Raw genomic sequence first — 21,906 nt, forward strand, 5'->3', positions numbered from 1 at the left:
CAGACTGAAAAAATTCACATGTAAACAAAAAATATTTTGTTGAGATCGATATTTCTTTTTTTCTTAGCATTTTAAGTCGTGAAATCTTTAAAAACGTAACCTTAATTTACTTTGTATTCTTTAACTTCAAAATTTAATTAGAAAACAATTTAAAACACATTCTACACACAAAAAAATTAATTTCTGGGTTGGTAGATATTGAGATTTATTTTATAAATGAAGCAATATAAAATTTCTAAAATATTCAGAAATTGTAGACTTTCCATGTTATTAAGAATTATTTTTTTTTTTTGGTCATCACTCATATAAATATATACATTTTTTTCACTTTGTAGTAATTACTGAGAAACATTAAATGAAAAAAAAAATCAATCTTTATGTGGCTAATCTAAATCATTCTTCTAACAAAGATTATGTTTTTATCTTCATGATGTTCTCAGTCCTACAAGAAATAAAAATTCCTCGCATTTCTCTTTACGTGTGAGTGTGTTGGGGGGGGGGGGGGGTGTTATCACGGATCGCCTTTGTTGATCAATTTTTTTCTCGAGATCTTTTCGCTTATAAATTGAGTATTCCCCATTTAATGTTGCCGCATGTTACAAGTAGTGATATTTGTGATAAAAGAAAATGAGCCATGAAAGTCTAATTGCTGTTTAAAGTGCAGGAAATATTGATTTATCGGTTTACAGATATGTTTGTTTTTAGCGCAGGTCGTGTCAGCCAAATAAAAGTTCTACAGATGAAAAGGCCATGCTGTATAAAACTGCATTCCAAATATGACATAACAGAGGATCCTATCTTTAAAAGTTCTCAACATATATGGATTTATTCAGCCCCCATATTACTGGTGCTTGAAACTGTAATAAATATTCTTACGATAATTGTTCTTCTAAGGAAAAAATTGACGGGAAAGACCACAATATTTTACTTCACGATTCTATCAATCATTAATCATGGGCCTTAGAAAGACCTGGTTGATGGTGACTTTTGACGTCAACATTTCTATCCAGTCAGAGTTTTTATGTCGATTTTCTACCTTTGCTTTGAACCTGTTACTGAACTTAACAGTGTGGATTCTTGTTGCTGTAACAGTTGACCGCTGTATTATAGTATGCCTTCCTCAGCTAGCAAATCGAATCTGTCTCTTGAAGTACTTAAAAGGAGTTGCTGCAGGCATGTTTGTGGTCCTTGCTATTGCAAACATGCATTTATTTTGGGGAGTCTCAATAAGAGAGACCCACGGAATTTTGGAGAAAGATTGCATTCATGGAAATGATTTTAACGAATTCATATATCCTTGGCTATCACTGACCCTTGGCTTCATTGTGCCTTTTGTAATCATGGTTGTTGCCAACTCTTTTATCATTCGTTGCATTTATTTATCAAACAAGCGTCTTGCCTACAACCACAGCAACGACTCCATAAAACAGCTACAGTAACCACAACAAAAGGCTCTCCAGTGTTACCGGTATGCCACATTTATGATATTAACTCTGCAAATTATGATCTTTTTAATTGTGGAGCCTTATCACATGGCCAACGAGGACGTCACTGCCAATATGTATCTCACATGGGCTATAGTTAATTTGTGATTATACAGAACATTCTGTTTATTTCTTTCTTTACAGTCTTGCAGGAACTACTTTTCGCAAAGAGTTACAAAACTGCTGAAGGGAAAGGAACATAACTATACATAACCGTATAACTGGGTGATCAACGATAATCAGTAATTTCAATTGAAATTTTAGGGAACTTATTTTATAAAAATATTTACGAATAATAGCTCATAAAATATAATCTTTTTACCTTGACGACAAATATGTTTTTTTTTTTTTTTTTTTTTTTTTTTTTTTTGCTTTTGTTTGCAATGATGCAAAATTTGTCTCTGGTTTTCTCTACGTTAAGATATTTTCTAATCTGCGCAATCGGAAAAGAAAAGGGATAAAGCTGAACATCAAGTAATTTGAAGAATGACATGATTTGTTTGTGTATACGGGGATTAACGATTGCTATTGCAGAAAAAATACATATATGTAAATAAGCGGCGTTAGCACATACAGTGTACGTGTTTTGTTGTTGTTTTGCAAATGATTGCAGCCGTTAATATCTTGTTATGAACAACAAATAAATTCATTATATTTTTTATATTATATCTGTATATTATTCGTATACATTTGGTGAATTTGGAATATTGTATTATCGACCAAAACACCACACTGATGGAAGAGCCCACATCTTCAGCAAATTTTCCTACACATTGGTTTTAAAAACCGAATCTTATGTTTAGAGTTTTATTTAATTAATAAAATACCGTTTTTGCTTGTTATTATGGGAATTAACGTTGCATCTATTGCAGAAAATATACATAATCCGCGTAAGCAACAATAACGAACAAAGAAGGTTATATTCTTGTTTTATAATTATTTATGTCAGTGTAAAAAAAATCATACAGAAGGTTTATGTACGTTAAATATTGAATGATCAATATATATGACATTGTATGTTTTATTGACTTATAAGCGAACTTCAAAAGAAATCTATGCAGGTGGCTGGAAAAACTGGTTCTAACCAGCGTCTACTAATTGCTGAAGGAAGTGGTTTTCAGAAGAAATAAAGGAGAAAATCTTCATTCGATGTAAATATTGATTAACAAAAATGGGTGCATGTATACGGGAAATAAAGGAGAAAATATTCAGTAGATGTAAATATAAGTAAATTAAAAAACAAATATCCTGCATTTGGGTATACAATATCTTTTTTAACATCTATCGGTATATTATAAGAACGTACAATGTACACATGTACATATTCAAAGCTTACAGAATACAGGGTATCGTTTCACAAAAGCATCGTAAGTTGTACGTAGTACGTAAGTGCGACGTTAGTAATGCGTAGCTAAATTTCGGCGTTTCACGAAAGCGTCTGAAGTCAAGTTGCGTCGAACGCAACGACGTAATTTTACGTCACCTCGGAGTTGACGTAAAATTACGTCGTGACGTGAGTTCTTGAAAATGACAGCTTTTTTGCGGGTGTACGATCAAGCGTCTCGGAAAAGTTTGAAGCGGCAGTGTGTATTTAGAGGTTGAATCCACTGAGTCACTCATACAGTGATGACGAAATTATTAAGAGGTTCCGTTTGGACAGAAGGTCGATCTTAAGAATTTTAGACATTGTTGGAGAGCAGTTGAAAGACCGACACAGCATTCACAAGGTCTGCCAGCATCCCTACAGCTCTTCGCTGCTCTAAGATTTTTGGCTTCGGGAACAGAACAGAGAGTCATCGGTGATACTCTTGGAATCTCAAAGTCGGCGAATGTTAAAATAATGAAGTAAATTTCTTTTTAATTTGATAAACATGAAACATTATTAGACTGTATATTAGAAAAATACACATTAGTTTCTAAAAGATGTCGCTATGTGTGTATAGAATTTTTTTTTAAATTGACCTTAATTATTCCTATGCATTACCCATTCATTTATACAGAGCATTCCTTTATTTTTATAAGTCATCAAAACGTTAAGATTTGAATATAATTTTGCAAGCTTAGGCCAAAATAAAATATACCTTTGTTTCCCCTAACGCGACCGACCCACTTAAATCGTGCCCACTGAAAAGTTTTTTTAATAAGATTATATAAAATTTTTTTTATTGTTTATCAACTTTATAAAATACAATTTCGCAAAAACCCTTTTTAATCACAACGGCGACTTTGTTTTACTCTCATTTGGCGCCCACAACATGTGGCCACAGAGGGTTAGTTCGTGTTAAAAAAACAATGGTGACGTATCAATCTTATTATATATATTTTACTTATTAGAATCCTACACTCTTGATACATTTCGTGAATTAAATGTACCATGTCTAAGGAGTGTTAAGATGGTATTTACAAATGTGTCTTCTAAATTGACGAACGTAGTAAGCATGACAAAGCCTGCCTCATGAGCAGGTGAGGGGTCCACCTTGTGTATACATATCAATAAATTTTACTGCATTTCATTCGTTTCGATCTAATAAACAGTGCATGTTTGATCCTATTTTTACTATAAAGGACCACAGGAGTTGTAAATATGTCTTTGTATAATTATTTCATCTTGATGAATATAATTCAGATGTCGTTTCTTCATTCCTTTTAACTATGAGGTATGAACTTCGTGACTATAAGATTAGATATATGAAACGTTAATATTTTTAGATATGGTTTGGTTGAATTCAATACTGTTTATACATGTACTTTCTTTCCAAATAGTTTTGAAATCTGTAAAATTGGCTTATCGTACAGCTTCCTGAGACATATTCTTTCTTTAGTTAGGTCCTTTAAAATAGGTCATTTCTTTGCTTTATAAAATACCTTTAAAACTGATGGGCCGGTGGAGGGCTCCTAATTTAGACTTTTACTCGGCACGTACGGCCATTGGTCATTAAGCATCAGTAAGGGATCTTTTTCATGCCAACATCTACATGTATACTGCGACACTAGACATGTGTTTTACGGTCTCATTCGACTGACCAGTCTCCACGTCCCTTGTCGGGACCTGTGAATTACGTCGTTACTCCAAAACGATACACTAGAAACACTGCGCCACGCGAGGCCCTTCACATTTTGTCTGTGTAGGTGCTCGAAGATGATAAGTTTGAAAAATATTTTGTCCGATGTATGAGTATTTGCAAATCTTGTCTTTTTGTAAATATTTGATTTCAATAAATTTACGCTGGCCTGATCGAGATATTTCAAAACTGCTGTTAGAAAAAAAAAAATTTACCTACCTACCTACCCAACTTGAGATTTGAAGGTCGGGTTAGGGGAAACAAAGCTATTTTTAATGATGGCCTTAACAAGAAGTACAACGTGCAGTTTATCTAGCAGAAACACCTGAGATCATACTCTGTTTGCAGATCAATTGACAAAGTAGTCGAAGTTTTATCCACATTTTTGAACACCATCAAATTTCCTTCTGAAGATGCAGACATTTTGAAAACAAAACACAATTTTTATTCAATGGCGGGGTTTCCAAACGTGGTCGGTGCAATTGACGGCACGCTTATACCTATTGCAGCGCCAAAATCTGACGAGCACCTGTACATATGTCGGAAAGGGTTCCATTCCATAAACGTACAAGCTATTGTTGATTCTGACCTGAAGTATGTCCCTAATACTTGTAACCTACATTTGTACACTATATGCTAATAAGTGAGTCATTAATTCTTCTCTTTTTTTTTTTTCAATTGATACATTTTTTTTTTATTGAAAAGAATCTTTGTTTATACAAAACACTTATTGTGGTGTCAAGTTTAGCCCAAATTCCTTTTTCTCAGTAAAATTTTTTCGACGACGCTGTGCGAAGTGTGATGTATTGATCATTCAGAATTATAAAAGTCTAAAATTTTAACTCCGTAAATTTGTTTTGTTATTTTTGTGGGGTGGGGATGGGGGGAGGGGGTAGTAATTAGGGCTTGTCGGTTTTAAGGGGTTTTTTTATCATGTAAATCTTTTTAAATTATCCTTACATTTAAAGGGCGACCTTCAATGCTTTCATAAGTTAACTTGGATTAATTGACACTATAGTTTGTCCTCGGAACCGATTATTTTTGTTGCGATTGAAACTTAAGAAAATAAAGAAAAAGGTCGATGCAATGTTTTTCAAGGATATTATATATTAGTTTCGCATATCTTTAAAACGTTAAATAGAATATTCAGAGCTAAATCAAAATATTCAAAAATTTAAATAAATGTATTGTTCCTCTGGGTAAATCTTTAATATTCTATGTCAAAGAATAGGGAAGCGGATTGAGAACAACTTTTTTCCTCAGACATCCGCGTTTCGTCGTACACGCCCCTTTCATTATAATCGCACATTTATCATCAAATGCATACAGAAATAAGTCCAATTGTCCCGTATCCAATGTCAATATTGTAAATACATGCATATGTGGTTTCATATTGGGGAAAAATATTTAGTTACATTACATGTTAAATGATTACAATACCACTTTAAAATTTAAAATTTCTGCTTTAATATTTAGAAAAATCATCGTATAAATTTATCAAACAAAACATACATTGTCGGATTCGTTATTTCAAGTCGGAAACAAAGCGAGTGTCATAACTTCATACTATATATTGCAGCATCATGCAAATTCGTACAACGGAAAATGATTAATGGGGTTATTCTGAATGCAATTTAAACCTCAAACCTGAAGTTTTTAAACAGTAGTCAATCAGAATAAAAAGCTAAAGATCTTTGAGATGACAGGGAAAGTTGCCTATGTAAATCATGTACATTAACTATAATTAGGCATTGCACTGTTAGGAATTGCATAGTAAGTTTACTGCTTTTTTTCCAAATTAAAACAAGAACTCTGCTTTATATTCGTGTACTAGAATGAATTATCAGTAAAGACAGATACCATAATGATTCACGTCTAAATACACGCACTGACAAAATGACATAACAATGAGATGACGTCATTTTCATTGACGTTAATGAGAACTGTTGTGTTTTGAAACCACTAGCATAAAATCATAATCTATATTATTTGCAAAGTTATCACGTACATGTATGTTACTATTTATATGGATATTAAATACTTAAGTAATCACCCAAAAATTGAATCAAGTGTAGGTCAAATATTACGGTATAAATAAATTCTATTTTCAGACCTGTTGTATCGGGACTGCGGTCCGCCAGCTGGATTTAAAAAAGTTGTCAACAACCAGTCTTTTGCAGGATACCCGCTGTCACCAAGCAGATGACACTTAACTGGCAAAACACGCCTTTCAAACAATTGAAAGAGTCCACTTTCCTTAAGAATTCTGGCATCGTGCTCCAGGCCAGTTTGAAACTAAGTCAAGAATTCTGTTACTTGCATCACAAACAAGCTGGACATTGATGCTATGAAAATTCTTGCGGTTGACATACTCTGCTTCGTGTTCAGATGGTGCAAGAATGCGAACGTGGGTACCGTCAATGGCCCCAATAGTTCCTGGAAATTGCGCTATTCCAAAAAAATCAGCTTGGTGCTTGCGTATGATGTCAGCTTGTACAGGGAAAGCTATAAATCTCCTGACAATATGTGGCTGTACCAAGGCAGTGGTCACTCTTATGATTACTTAAGAAATAAATAACAATGTTAAAAAGTTCTCTGGGAAATGAACTTGGTTGGTCACGTGATCAAATCCTGTGAAGCCCGAAGGGCTTCTCAGAAGATTTGATCACGTACCAACCAAGTTCATTTCCCAGAGAACTTTTTAACATTGTTGTTTATTACTTTTATTTACATTTGAGACGAATATTCTAAAAAGAACTGCATTTATTACACGAACGGCCCGCCGTATTGCTACGTTGTGACGCGCAATGACCTAGAAGCTGTTTGGTCTTGAGAGTTCGCCTCGCTCCAACATTTGAATATTTACATTGATGTTCAGCAGTCCATTTCAGGAAATATCTGTTCATAATGAAAAATCCATGATCGCTTCTGAGAATAATCTTACTATTATTGTATGAGTTCTTAATATATGAAGTCAAAAGCGGTGGTATCGTCTTCAGTTTACATACCTTCAAAGGAATTTCGGGTTAAAAAGGTAAGCGTGATTTTAGGCTAATTAAAAACATTCTTCACATCGAAGAAAGAACTAATGAATATTTGTTGAACGAAGAAAAACATATGTTTCAATAATTTTATCTTTTTCATCGCTTTAACGGCTTAGAAGTTCCGAAACCAGTGTCACCGTGACAGAAATATGTAGACAAGATATCATCTCGCTGTGTGATTCGGTTACGCCATGACCTCTGACCCTCTAATAAGTTCATACAGAATTGAACATATTTTCTCTTCAATACGTTCATATAAGAAAAATATTTGCAAATGTAAATAATCTTGATTAAGTAGATTGATGCAATCCAAAATTATCTCCACTACACAATTGCATGTATTTTACCGGTCGCAAAATATCTCAATGTAACCATGACTTGAATGTGTGCTGGGACACTGTAATTACGATTTGTCGAAGGAGCAATCGAGTCGCGAATTAAATTAGTTATAAATTCAATGCCCTCATGATCAAATCTAAGTCTTGCCTGCATCTCTGCAGCTGACAACGTCTGCATTGGATCAACACAAGCATTAAACGTTCTTTTCTTTCTAACAATTTCTTGAGCAGCCATCTTGCTTTCTTATACTAAGCAACATGCTCAATTATTTAAGACAAGTAAAACCCATGCTTAAATTTAAGCATATTCTAAGCATATGCTGAACAGTTGAGAACTTTTATGCAACACACTAAGCAATATGCTAAGTCTAATTCTAACCTGCTCAGCACAAATTAGGGACTTAAGAATATGCTTATGCATACGAACCCTGGACTTTAATTTATCGCTGGGAATGGATGTATATAGAGTTGAAAACTCGTACGTTTTTGTTATTTTCAGTTGGTAAAATTTTGTGATTTTAAATTTTTCTGAAAGTTCCTTGCAACTTTTAAGTATCCACATCTGAGTTACACAACTTCTCAAATATATTGTTGCACAGTGCTCCTGAAGTTTCTCCTTCACTGCTGTTTATATTTTAGTGAGGAGTAAAGAAAGAGCTTTGGAAGAACTTTTAGTGGAGCCCGCTAATCGTTAAATAAAATGCGAACTTGTGAATTGCGCGGCTTTATATATAGATACTGGAAAACATGTAGAGAACTGATTGGTAAGTTGCAATACAATGAACATATTCAAGTTAACTGGCAACACATTCAAGTTATATATCTTGTTTTATTCAAGTAGAAGAAATATAGAAGTATGATATCAAGCGGGTCAAAATAAGAGTAAATTTTGAAGTACCCATACCAGAAAAGCAAAATTTACAAAAATGCAAAAAAAAAAAAAAAAAAAAAAAAAAATCAGCTCAGTTGTATATGCAAAAACTACGGACATAACTTTAACATAAAACTAAAACAACACTCTATCTCACTCCCCTCCTCACTTTTCACACTCTCCCTCCTCACTCAACCCACCCATTCAGTCACTCTCCCCCCCTCTCTCCCCACCCACTCCCCTCTCACTCTCCCCATTTGCTCTCTCTCGTCCCACTCTCTCTCTCTCCCCCATCGCTCTCTCCCTCTCCTGCCACTCTCTCTTCCTTCTCTCTCTCTTTATTTATTTCTTGTCCGTCTGTCTAAGTAACAGGTTGGCCATGTAAAATAAATTATATATATGTCTGATACATATATGTTTCATAGTTTTTTTTACAATAATAATAACGGAGAAAATACTTTTTCTACAACAAAGAGAAAATTTGTATCGTTATTTCAAAATAAATTATAAAATTTTTATTTTTGGTCTTTTTACTTTAAGATGGGTTTAGCAGAAATGTTTATTTATAAAAAAAAAAATGAATGCAATTTAAAATTATACGGGCGATAACTTCACACAACAGAAAATGCTGCTTCCCGGTTCACAGTTAGACCATTGCTTTGTTTGTTTGCGTATTTAATGAAGAAGAATTTTATATGCTTGAAGAACAATACTTATACGTTTACTAACATGCAAGGAAGATGATATGTCAGCTTGAAATCCCAGTTGGATATTATTTATTATTTGTTGTACCGTTGTGTAAAGTATCTCAATTATCTACATGCTGAGAAGTCTTTGAATTATTCTTTATTTGATCAAGTATGTTATATTCATATTACATTCACTATCCGTTTCCCTTGCATGCATTCAGTTTACTTATATTTTTATAATTTTTGTCCAGTTAAGATATCCTATCGTTGCGTTGAATGTTGGCCAAAATGCATTTGCATCATGACTCCCTCGTTGTTCTACGCATTACCCGGTATGTCATATTTTCTCATTGCATATGAATGTTGGTTTGGTGCTTTATTCAAATGCGTACTGTTTAAAGTACCTATATGTAACCTTTACTTATTGCATGGTTCTACTCTACTAACCATAACTTTTGAATGGATAGTGTTAAATGATTTACCGTTAGCCATTAGTGTAATTTGAGTAAATGTTCACCTGATAACAGGCCTTAGCCATGCTTCTGGGAAAATTACAATCATTCCATTAAGCAGAAGAGCCATTCAATAAAAAAAAAAGAGAGCCATGCAAAATGTGTGCTTAAAAATTGTTACAACATTGCCTCTGTCGCGCATACCGCCCTCCTCAAGTCATGTAACGTTAAAGAAATAAAATTTGTAAATCTTAATGAATTTAAAACAACTTGCATTACAATGCAAATATGCATTATGTAAATAAAGTCCTTATAAGAGGATTTTCGGTGAAAGGAAAAGATTTTTTCACTTTTATCCTAAAACTCTTTTATATTTTTAAATATCGTTTCAAACAGCAAGAACGCTTAATTTGTTTATAGGAAAGACGTGGCCAGAAGGGAGTTTTTTCTTATAGGCTAACAGTAAATTTAAATTTACAACCCCGTTACCCCTTCAAAACTCGCCACTATAGATCCGCTTATACGAATCTCGCATGGTACTTGATTCTAACACAATGTGTTACAATACTTTTTTGTACAGTTCTATATTTTTTGCACACGCAACTTTAAATGTGCTAATATTGCCAATGATACTCAGGAAAAAATTATGTAAATTAGACCGAGAACCTTTTTTCATAATGCAACATTCTGTTTTTTCTATTGGTATTTTTTTTTTACATGTAACTAGAAAGGGGAAAGAAGATACTACCTTGTATAAACTTGTGTCAATTCTTGATATACCAAACACCTTTTTTCTAAGCAATCTTTTTTTTTTTTGGCGTAAAAAGGCTCATTTTGTTTAAGACTTTGTTGACACTAACAAACGACAAAAGACATTGGTAAAGATTTTGAGCTAATAAATTTTTGTGCCCCTGATATGAAGGTCAGAGGCATGTTGATTTAGTTCTGTGTTATTTTAATTTTTCACAAATGTAATGTTCCCTATATTTTTAAGAGAAGTTTGAGACTTTATTCATAGAAAATCAAAGATATTTACGAGATCGAATTTTCTTATCAATGTTCCATTTTTTTCACGCAAATTTTTTTGGGTAGGGTTCCAAACTTTTCTTATAACTTCTACAGAAAAAAGGAAGACTATATTTTCATTTGTTGCACATTATTTTCCCAGAGTAAAATCAAAGAGAATTACAATTATGGAAGCTATACATTTTTTTTATTTATATGTGTCTCTTTCTTACACCGGCTAAGAAAATAATCTTGTTTTTTTAAATAATTACAACTGTGGAAACTGATTTTATTAAATGTGATAAAACAAATCAAAGAATGTACGACCAGGTATTCTTGTTCTAATAGTGATAGAACATCATTATAGCCTTGTTAGGCTTTCCTTTAATGGGGATAAAACTTCTTGTATTATTAATGTATAGTATAGTATAACCTTTTTAATTTTGTCATTTAAACTTTACAGCTTTTAGAAATGAACACTATATATCATACAGTCAATGACACATGGTCATTATTCTACAGGGTCATTTTTCTACAATCCACATGGAGAAAAATGACCCTAAGGCCGTAATTTCTTAAAAAATGTTGGTCATTTTGTACGTAAAATATTGACCAGGGGAACAAATTTCTACGTAGACAAATGATCCCCGATCAATATTCTACGGGGGTCACTTTTCGTCGTTACACCGGCACTCGACCTCGCGCTTGTGTCTTCCATTGGTTAATTCCCCTGCTACATATTTATCTCTATATACACCCCTTAAACATTTCTACAGACGTTGTTTACTTTTTCCATTCGACTCTCCTCGGATGACTACGATACCCTATACATGACTCTAAATTCTCTCTTGAGTACATCTTGACCTATGATTTTAACAAGAGGAATATAAAATAAATTATTTAAAAAATTGAAATAAGAAATGTTTTATATTGAAAAGTATATTGCAAATATATAAAAAAGATAAATAAGCAGATTTTTTCATCAACTTACTTTTTTTTCTTGAAATGAATTTGATAATTCCACTAGGATTACGCATGTGTAGGGGGACATTTTCAACCATGTCAAAATAAAAGACAAATATACGGCGATAATACCTTGTACACAGAATACCTTCATTCACTACTGTTTAGGAAGGATAAAACTAACATACATGTGTACAAAAGTATTTCAATGCACATTATGCCTCAAATAAAAGAAAAATTGGAATTTATTTCTTCTCATATTTTGAACGTAACGTCTGTCAGTCTCAATACACCGGGTACAGTGTTACAAAATCTCCAGTGTTCTATACAATTGTGTTTACATTTCGATAAGAAGAGCTACCGAGAGAGCCCGAGAAGCCACGAATGTTTGTCTGTCAAGTGTTACGTTACACAGAATATGTTACGTTCATAAAAATATAAGTTGTCTTTATCCTAGATTTTAAACACATATCATCAAATACTGTCAACTAGTAGGTGCATTTTTGATATTTTTTTTAAATTATGAACTTGCACGCTCTTCTTCACTACATAAACACTTAAAATTTGATATTTCTTACATAGCGTACCGATTGACAAAAATTGCCTGAATACTATCGTAACCGTGTTAAGGACAAACGAATGTCTGTTCTTGTTACGTGAATCAAACGGGTGCATTCAGATTTACACGTTCAGTGAATTAAACCAAAAAGTATCTTTATTTAAGAATATTAATGTATCATAAGGCAGAATTTGTCTCTATAACTTAAACAATACAATTTTGTAGTTGTTTTCTTGCAGTTCTTAATACGAGTCTGTCAGGGTTACGTGCATCCGTACATGTTATGATATAGGTTTGATCTATATGAAATAATTTATTTTTTTTTATTTCATTAGTATTTTCATAAATAATAATATCTTGTGCATTATAATATCCAAGAATAAAAGATAAGCTTTGAATGGTAAATTTTATTGGCTCGTTTCAAACAGGTATTGCTCAAGAAACATCGTAACATGACAGACATGGTGGAAATTTTGTATGTAACAAAGCGTATAGCAGAGATTTATTTTTTAAAAATTCAAATTTAAAATCTATAAGGAATCAAAATTTGAAAAATGTTCATTTCTTACGGCAACATTATCTTTTTGATAAAATAATGAAAGTTTATGCTTGATATGGCTTGCTAAGTAGAGGAGTCTGTCAGTGTTACGATCATCAGTTTTTGCCATCAAAAGTAGCTTAAAAATCTTTTTTCTTCTACGTAAGAGTGAATTTTTTTTTTGCATTGTTTAAGGAATTGTTTAATTTTATTTTTTACAGATTATTTGTATTGCTAAGCATCAGAAATGTAATTTAATCATGTCACGTTTTATTATATGTCTGTCATGTTACGTTATATGTCTGTCATGTGTTACGTGACACACATTTCAAACATTAATGAAATATTTCCTTTTGACTTAATTATCTATTCAAACATTTTTTTGTCCTATTGAGAGTCAAAACTTCAAATACACATAAAGAAATCTAAGAAAAAAACGTGTCTACAGAATTCTTTATTTGTCCTCCCAGATGTACTCAAGAGCGAATTTAGAGCCACATCAAACCTCGGCCGCATGGTCCCATTGTTATATGGTCGCTTGTTTACTCGTTAGGAAAAACTGACGCTATAGAAATAAAGATTTTAAAAATTGTGTCCTTTGACGAATGTTCACAATTTGCAGTACACCATTGCCCCATATTACATGAGAAGACTTTCAAATTGAAAGGTAAACAACTGCAGACGCTGAAAGCTTAGTATGAAGCAAATGACTGTATAATTATCCATTCTGCCAACTGGTTACGGAAAAAGTGTTATTTTTCAGATTTTACCGTAGTATGCCCAATACATGCATCAAAAAAACAAACCAATGACAGTAATAGTTGTATGCCCATTGACATCTCTTATGCAGGATCAAGTGCTCGCTCTGAGAAAGGCAGGAATAAATGCATGTAATGTGAGCATAACTGGTATGTTTTCATATCAATCACTAATTTCCCATGTGTTTTTTGAAAACATTAATACATCTATATTGTTAAGTTATTGGGTATAGCTGAGTGAAAAATTCTCCAATGGAATAAAAACGTACAATCATTCAATCAATCAAAGGGTTATGGCTCTGCATCTAAAAAAAGGTCTTTTTGTCCTTGTAATAGGGAAAAAACTCGAGAAATTTATAATGCAGAAGGAATCAGAAGTTTAAAAAATTCTGTTATCTATCTTTGTTTATCAATCTGATTAAAATCAGATCCTCGATGCTCCTTTTTTAACGATATGTCGCTTACGAGGATCTGAAGAAGCCCAATAGAGGGTCATCTCCTGGTGACCTTTGAGATTTTAATATTCATGATAAATCTGACCAATCAGATTGCTTGTATTTTATCGACATTCGGAAATGTAAAAAAAAAAATGGCGGACATAGAACTAAAAGTTGCGTTAGAAAAAGTATTGCCATTCTTTCACATTAATGAATTAAAAAAGGAACAAATGCAGATATTAGAGGCAATCCTCAAGAAAAAGGATTGCATAGCCGTACTTCCGACCGGCTACGGAAAGTCTCTTCCGTTCCAAATTGCCATTTCTGTAAAGAGATTTTTACATCGCGCTGATGCAGACGAAAAAATCATTGTGTGTTGTCCCCTCGTCGCATTGATGAAGGACCAAGTGACAAGACTTAACTGTCTTCCGGGCATTAAAGCAAAATTCAGAGGTGAGTTATATAATTTTAAATCAAATATTGTACGGTTGTACAGCATACAAAATTACAAATTGCTTAGGAGCGCTGAATTAACTATATACTGATATATTAACTGTTTAATACGTTGGAATGTTTCTTGAGTGATCTAGAAAAGGGATGTCCGGACCCCCTCCCCCTCCCTTTTAAATTTCAAAGTTGTTACACATTGTATTAAAGTATCGAAAATAGCCACTCACCAACCCCTACCAAACAAAAATTATTTCAAACTATCCCCTACCCTTGTAAAATTTCGTAATCTGTGCATGAATTTGATTTCAAGATAAACAACAATTTTTAGTTTCATAAATTTGTAATTCACATAGATAGGATTCAATTAATTAATTTGGAAGTTAGTTGTGTTGGCTTTACATGTTTAGAAACTTCAAGTACTGCATGACCATCATATCATAACTAATTGAATGATGTGTAGACCTACAATTTTTGAATATAGGTGATGAAGAGGAAGAGGGTTTCATTTCCAGTGGAGAGTTTGATTATTTGTTTGCTTCTCCTGAAAGTTTAGTTAGTGATAAATTCTTCAGAACAGTTCTTCAGAATTTCAAAGTGTCAAATATTGTCATTGATGAATTCCATACAATCTCAGCTTGGTAAGATAATACAATGTACATGTAATTTAGAAATAGAAAAAAAAGCTTGTTGCTTGATTTTCCCCTTTCCATAACCATGCATCAAAATCTTGTTTATTGTTAAGTATATCATCTTACAGGGGAGATGATGACAATGGAAAAGAAGCCTTCCGAAGATGGTTCCATCATGTTGGTGAGCTTCGATCTTTGTTTCCATGTGCATCAATAGTGGCATTGAGTGCTACATGTACAAAGAGGATTTCTAAAAAAGTAATGAAAATTTTGAATATAGCCGAGGATGCAGTTCAAATATTTTCTTCACCAGATAAACAAAATATTAAGCTTGTTGTTGTAAAAATCCCTAATACTCTTGAGATTGCTATGTCATGGCTTATAGATGCTCTTAGTGAAAACAAATTACCAAGAACACTACTTTACTGCAATTCTATTAAAACTGCTTCAAGTTTGTATAGTTACATAATAACTGAAATTCAAGACTGTAAATGTGTGGAAATGTACCATTCAGAAACTCCTTCAGAAAAGAAAGAAATCATTCTTAAAGCTATTCAGAATCCTGATAGTGATGTACGTCTAGTTATTGCAACAAGTTCCCTTGGAATGGGTGTTGATTGTGCAAAATTTTACAATGTTATTTTGTATGGACCACCAAAAACTGTTGTCGAGTTAATTCAGGAAATTGGAAGAGTGGGTAGAGATGGACAAACATCAACTGCATTATTGTTATACAATTCATTTAATCTGTGCAAAGTTGAAAGTGATGTGAAAAATATAATCAAGAGTGATAAATGTAGACGTTTTGCATTACTTCAACCATTTCTAAATCAACAAGAACTCGATGATCTGGGTAAAAATACAGGATCATCTCTGTGTTGTGACATATGTGCCAAAGTCAATCCAGATCAGTCATCATTATTTAATATTGAGAAACTACTGACTATAAACTTTAATGATGATGAAAATGTTAACCTTGCAAGTGACAGTTCAGATGACACAGTTTCATATGATTATGTTGAAGATGAATTTTTTGACCATTCTTTTCCGTAATTATACTGAATAATAAATGTTTTAAATTTGTTTTATTCTTTGTGACCCTTTCATTAGTTACAACCAGCACGTAACATAATCACTGACCAATTAGGCCAAGATAAATAAATAGTGTGTTCCATATTTTTATTTTTCCTAATTTTATTGAGAAAAAAAAATTATTCATAAATTAATGTCTTTCAATAAACATTTTAAATTATTTTATGAAAAATGGCAATATTATTTTGATGTCCATGAAGAAACACACCATTCATTTATCTTTTCCTTATCAGCTTATTTTAACAGTTGACCACTTAAACATGTTAAAAGAATTCCTGTGATTATTCTTTCATTAAAAAGTTCTTTGTCACTAGGTGAACTTTAGGAAATTTGTTGTTTGTCCTCTCCCAACACTGCATATTGGTAAACTTTAGGTCTGTTGGTAGAGAAATTATTTTTACTCTTCAAAGTTGTACAAAAAATTATAGATATCTGTTTTTTAAAATAAAACTTGCATGCTCACACTGTAAAGAAAATCATCCGAGTCAGTCTGTTGGGGGAGGGCAAACAAATAATTTTTTGGTGACCTTACTAGAAATGCATGTAACGAAAAAAGCATGTGTTTCAAATATGTTTATTTCTGTCTGTGATAAGCAACTACTGGTTTATGTCTTACAATTAAAGTAGACAGTCCGTTAAAACATTCATCATAAATTTTGGGGTCATTTTTTATGCCTTCACATTTCAACTTTCGACCATCAACAACGGAGAATGCATTTATTTCTGCAAGTTCTTTAAAAACCTTTTGAACATCTTCCAAATAAGAAGGTACAGTATGAAAACCCTTCCTACCAGATATATCACAAATCACATCAAAATGTTTGGTTGAGTTAATAATATGGGGGAATTCCTTGGAGTGTGCTAAAATACTCTCCTTGGTTTGGAAGCCAGAGCAGGCAAATTTGCTGTCTCTATTCAAAAGTTCAACATATTCGTCTAAGGCCAAGTTGTTGTTTTTTCCTCCCTGTAGATTAATAAATCTGTTTGCTGTCAGGCGTTGTTTTAGTTCCTCGCTAAGCAACCCCTCCGTCATAGCAACCAAATGGATAGAACCTATAGCATACTTCGTTTTGTTAGTATAGTTATAAATAGGAAGCTCATATTTAGCTGATTTAATGCTCCTTACACCATCTGCCATGTCAACAGCATCATCCAAATTCTTGTGTAACAGTGAAAGTTTAAAAAGTAGCAACATGTATCCATTTAGTTCATCTTTACTTTTCTTTTTTTCTTTCTTTTGTTTCTTTGACACAGTAACACTATGCATTTTTTCTTCGTGTGCTTTCAGACTGCCAACATATGCATAAGTTTTTTCACAATGATGACATTTCACTCTACCTTCATTGAAATTTGACACCCAATAATTGTCCGGATGATTTTTGTCGGTCACACAATCTCTTAACATGGACATAATATCAGGAGAACCCTCAAAAAAGTATTTTTCAATGATCCTTTCACATACATGTATGTCATTTATCCACGAGATTTTGTCTGCATCAGTATACTGGTAAAATTGTTGAGGCAGCGGAATGGAATCTGATAAATTCTCAAGATCCATTTCTTTCAGAAATAAATAACAGCAAATGGCATCTAAGATGGTGTAATATAAATATTTTTATATTAATGCAATAAGTATTTTGATAGCCCAATTGCCCATTTAATTGCTTATTTCTTTCCATAATCCTCTCATCACTAGAGCACCATATCTTATCCTCCTTCAATGAATAAAAAGTCTGTAAAACAGTCTGTCGTGTGTTGCCACCTTTGTGACGTTTAATAATTTGCTTGAAATTCTCAAAAGTATTATTAACAATGGCATATAATTTTAGCTGACACAAAATATAAATATGAGAAATAAACTAATTTTGTAAAGGGAGATAATCCAAATTTCCAGTAATTACAACTTAGACTTAACAGAAAAATCATGAAAATGGGTCTGAAAACGCTTAAAATATAAAATTACAACCAAAATTTTGGCGGAGGCGGGGTGGAAGGAGGTAAATAACAAACTTGAAAAAACGTCCGTCCTCCAAGGCTGTAGGTGGGAGAAGAGGCAGAGTGACGCACCGCGTGGCCGAAATGTTAAATGTTTGCTTTTGATTGGTCAATCTCTGCCTCTCCTAAGACATGAAACAAAATAACCATTATAATACATCACGATACAATATATCAGACTTGAACATTCAAGGAGGACACTTATTGATTACAATAAAAAATTTTAAGTAAACTTAAATTTATTTATATTAATGCAATAAGTATTTTGATAGCCCAATTGCCCATTAAATTGCTTATTTCTTTCCATAATCCTCTCATCACTAGAGCACCATATCTTATCCTCCTTCAATGAATAAAAAGTCTGTAAAACAGTCTGTCGTGTGTTGCCACCTTTGTGACGTTTAATAATTTGCTTGAAATTCTCAAAAGTATTATTAACAATGGCATATAATTTTAGCTGACACAAAATATAAATATGAGAAATAAACTAATTTTGTAAAGGGAGATAATCCAAATTTCCAGTAATTACAACTTAGACTTAACAGAAAAATCATGAAAATGGGTCTGAAAACGCCACTGACTTGACCGCACTAGGGAAAGATCCTCAAGATCCATTTCTTTCAGAAATAAATAACAGCAAATGGCATCTAAGATGGTGTAATATAAATATTTGTATGAACGGTAGGCATTTTTCACATCCCCTTTAACACTTCTGTGGTTCAATAAATTTCTGAAGTAATAAACTGTTCCTCTGTCTCCTGCAGATCCGGTATTGTATGTAAGTTTTGCTATTGCCTAAAATAAAATTGAATTTTCTGAAGTTATATTTTTTAATCTAACTAATTTAAGAATTCAACATATGATTAGGAAATGTTTATCTAATCTTAAATTTTAAGATTGATGAAAGGTTTCATGAAGGGTAGCAAACCATTATCTAAATAAAATTATACATAGATAAGGTACTTACTTCTAAAAAATTCATTAATCTGTGGAAATCCTCGATTTTGGATATGAAACCTTCTAATCTATCATCAGACGTGTTACCATTAAGCATGGCTTCCTGTGCACACTGAATGCGCTCATCAGTAAGCCGGTCACCTGTTTTAACAAACATAATTAACACATTACTTTTACAGTATCTCATACAAATCTCAATCAGCACACCACAAGTGGAGCATTCCTTGCAACAGAATAGGTTTTCAAATATGTTGTGTATCAAATTAAACACATTTGTTAATCATGTTAACTTGTACATAAAATTTGATATGTACCCAAATGATACTCAATAGTATTGATTTTCTCAAGAAATAATTCTTTCTGAAATGAATATAGTTTGATTTATTAATACAATGCCTCAGAATTATGTCTAATGATTCTAAGTGCTAAGATTTTATTTCAAACATACAAACACACAAACAAACCAACTTGCATACAGTTAGCAATGTTCTATCCCTTTCCATTAAGTTGTATGAGGGTATAATAATTGACCACTTATACTCACCACCAAAAAGAACAGGCTCACAAATCTCTCCATCTCTGTGAGGAACATACTTCTGCTGTAATTCTTTTAAGAGCTTGATGACATCCGCTGTTTTGGTTTCATTACAGTCATACAGTCCTAACGGATACTGAAATTTGAAAGCATGTTAATTTATATGATAAGTTTATAACCATAATATCAGCATACCCACAAATCATATCAACACCATATTCCTATCATAAACAAGAATACTTTGTGAAAAATTAAATCATTTGCATTGTTTTAATTTGACAATAAATTTAAATCCACTATAAATTCATATCTAGTATTTAATCTTTGCATTTTAACCTGGAATACTTACTTGTACTGTTTTAATTCCTGCTTGATCACTATACTTGTGTGGCAGATGTTTGGGATATATTTTGTCCAAAAGTTCTGAAAGGTGGGGAATGTTCCTGATCACAGATGTTGCAGTAATAAAAACCAATTCTTCCTTCAACTTTTCTTGTTCTTCAAGTGATGGCACGAATTTTTCAAAAGAGATGTCTGCATATTCTAGGTCTCTTTCTGGAGTTACCACAGGTATTTGCACTCTATCTACAGCAATCAATACATTAAACAAATGTATGGATTGTGTCTGGTTCTGGGAGGTCCTTCAAAATAGAACAAGATGTGTATGGTCACTATGATTTGTAAACTTACATTATTATAAATAACAAACCAAACTAATTGAAATTATATCTACTATTTGCTTCCTGATTTTTGATTTTTAAGATATTTAAAAATAGGGAGCACATAGATATAATTTTAACTAGACTGAAATTTCTACTAAAGTGATGCATGTACCTATACTGTTTATCAACACAAACTTTGTATAATAATGTTCTATATTTTTTCCAGTTTTGATTTGAACAAAACCCAATACATATCCAATAAATAAGACACAAAATTTACCTGTAGGATGGCAGTATTTTTTTTATCCCAATTATCACCAATTAACTGGTATTTTGTTGTATTTTCTTGGCCCTCCTCCCAAGACTTCTTCAGTGCTATGACCTCTACATCTAAATTTGATATCCAGGTTTCTAACTTGCTGTGCATGGATTTACTTGTCACAGTCATTCCGCACTTGGCTAATCTGTCAATATCCTAAAAAAAGCCTTGAGTTATTACAAATATGTAAACACAATTTATTAAAATTAATAACATAATCTAAGCAACACATATTAATCACTTCATTTCAAGCATTGTAAATCTCTTTATCTGCATTGTCTTTAAAAACATACACAACATAAACAGACAAAGATAGGGTATGTTCATTGAACACTTCCTTTGAATGAAAAAATTTACCCTCTGTGTACATCCTCCATGAGCCAAAATGAAACCGAGCTGGTAATGCACCGATGACATCTCTTGATTACGTCCGTGAAATGCTGAAGCTACTGTAAGCATTAAGTTTATGAATTTCTTCTCACCAATGGCAACTGGAACATCACTAACTGCTGACTGAATAACTCTCAGGGTGTTTGGTGCTTTGATGTGAAGCTCCCTGTAAAACTTATCCCAAGAAAATTCTAATATACTGTTGTGGTCTTTTTGCTGGAGAATGCTTTCTGAATTTCTTTTACAGATTTCTTTTGATTCACAACTAATGATGTGTGACACTGCTGTAACAACCTCCTTCCTGTAAGCTGTGGATACTACAGCAATTATAGCATTTTTGGCATTTCCTGAGGACCTACCATTAAAAATAGCTCTACATATTTTCTGTTCTGTTTCATTTCTTACAAGCTCTGTTCTTCTTCCACTTGGGTATGCAATGGTTATCTGTAGAATGAAAAAAGAATTTACTTACAAATGGATATCATATATAATCTAAACATACATATTCATTTATCAATAAATATTGAAGAAGTAAAAACAATAACATATATAAAAACAAAATAAATTAACAAGTGATTATCACTTATTCATGGTTATACAGGAATAGCAATATTAAGATATTTCTGGAATACATTCAACTTTTTCTCGCTTCTTGACTTTCATCATTCAAAATGTAA

At 32.7% G+C, this 21,906-nt stretch overlaps 1 protein-coding gene and 1 pseudogene across 1 annotated transcript; one reads left to right on the top strand and one right to left on the bottom strand.

Moving 5' to 3' along the window:
• The first annotated feature begins 15,780 nt into the window (after positions 1-15,780).
• Positions 15,781-16,332, top strand: LOC133177416 (bifunctional 3'-5' exonuclease/ATP-dependent helicase WRN-like). Its single transcript, XM_061312462.1, has one exon. It carries the CDS (start codon positions 15,781-15,783, stop codon positions 16,330-16,332), a length of 552 nt encoding a protein of 183 aa, XP_061168446.1.
• A 2,121-nt stretch (positions 16,333-18,453) lies between these two features.
• LOC133177417 (uncharacterized) lies at positions 18,454-21,493 on the bottom strand (annotated as a pseudogene).
• Positions 21,494-21,906: the final 413 nt, after the last annotated feature.

The sequence above is a fragment of the Saccostrea echinata genome, unplaced genomic scaffold (genome assembly GCF_033153115.1).
Source record: "Saccostrea echinata isolate AGI-Se365-2 ecotype Australia unplaced genomic scaffold, CSIRO_AGI_Sech_v1 ptg000133l, whole genome shotgun sequence".
NCBI classification, from domain to species: Eukaryota; Metazoa; Mollusca; class Bivalvia; order Ostreida; family Ostreidae; genus Saccostrea; species Saccostrea echinata.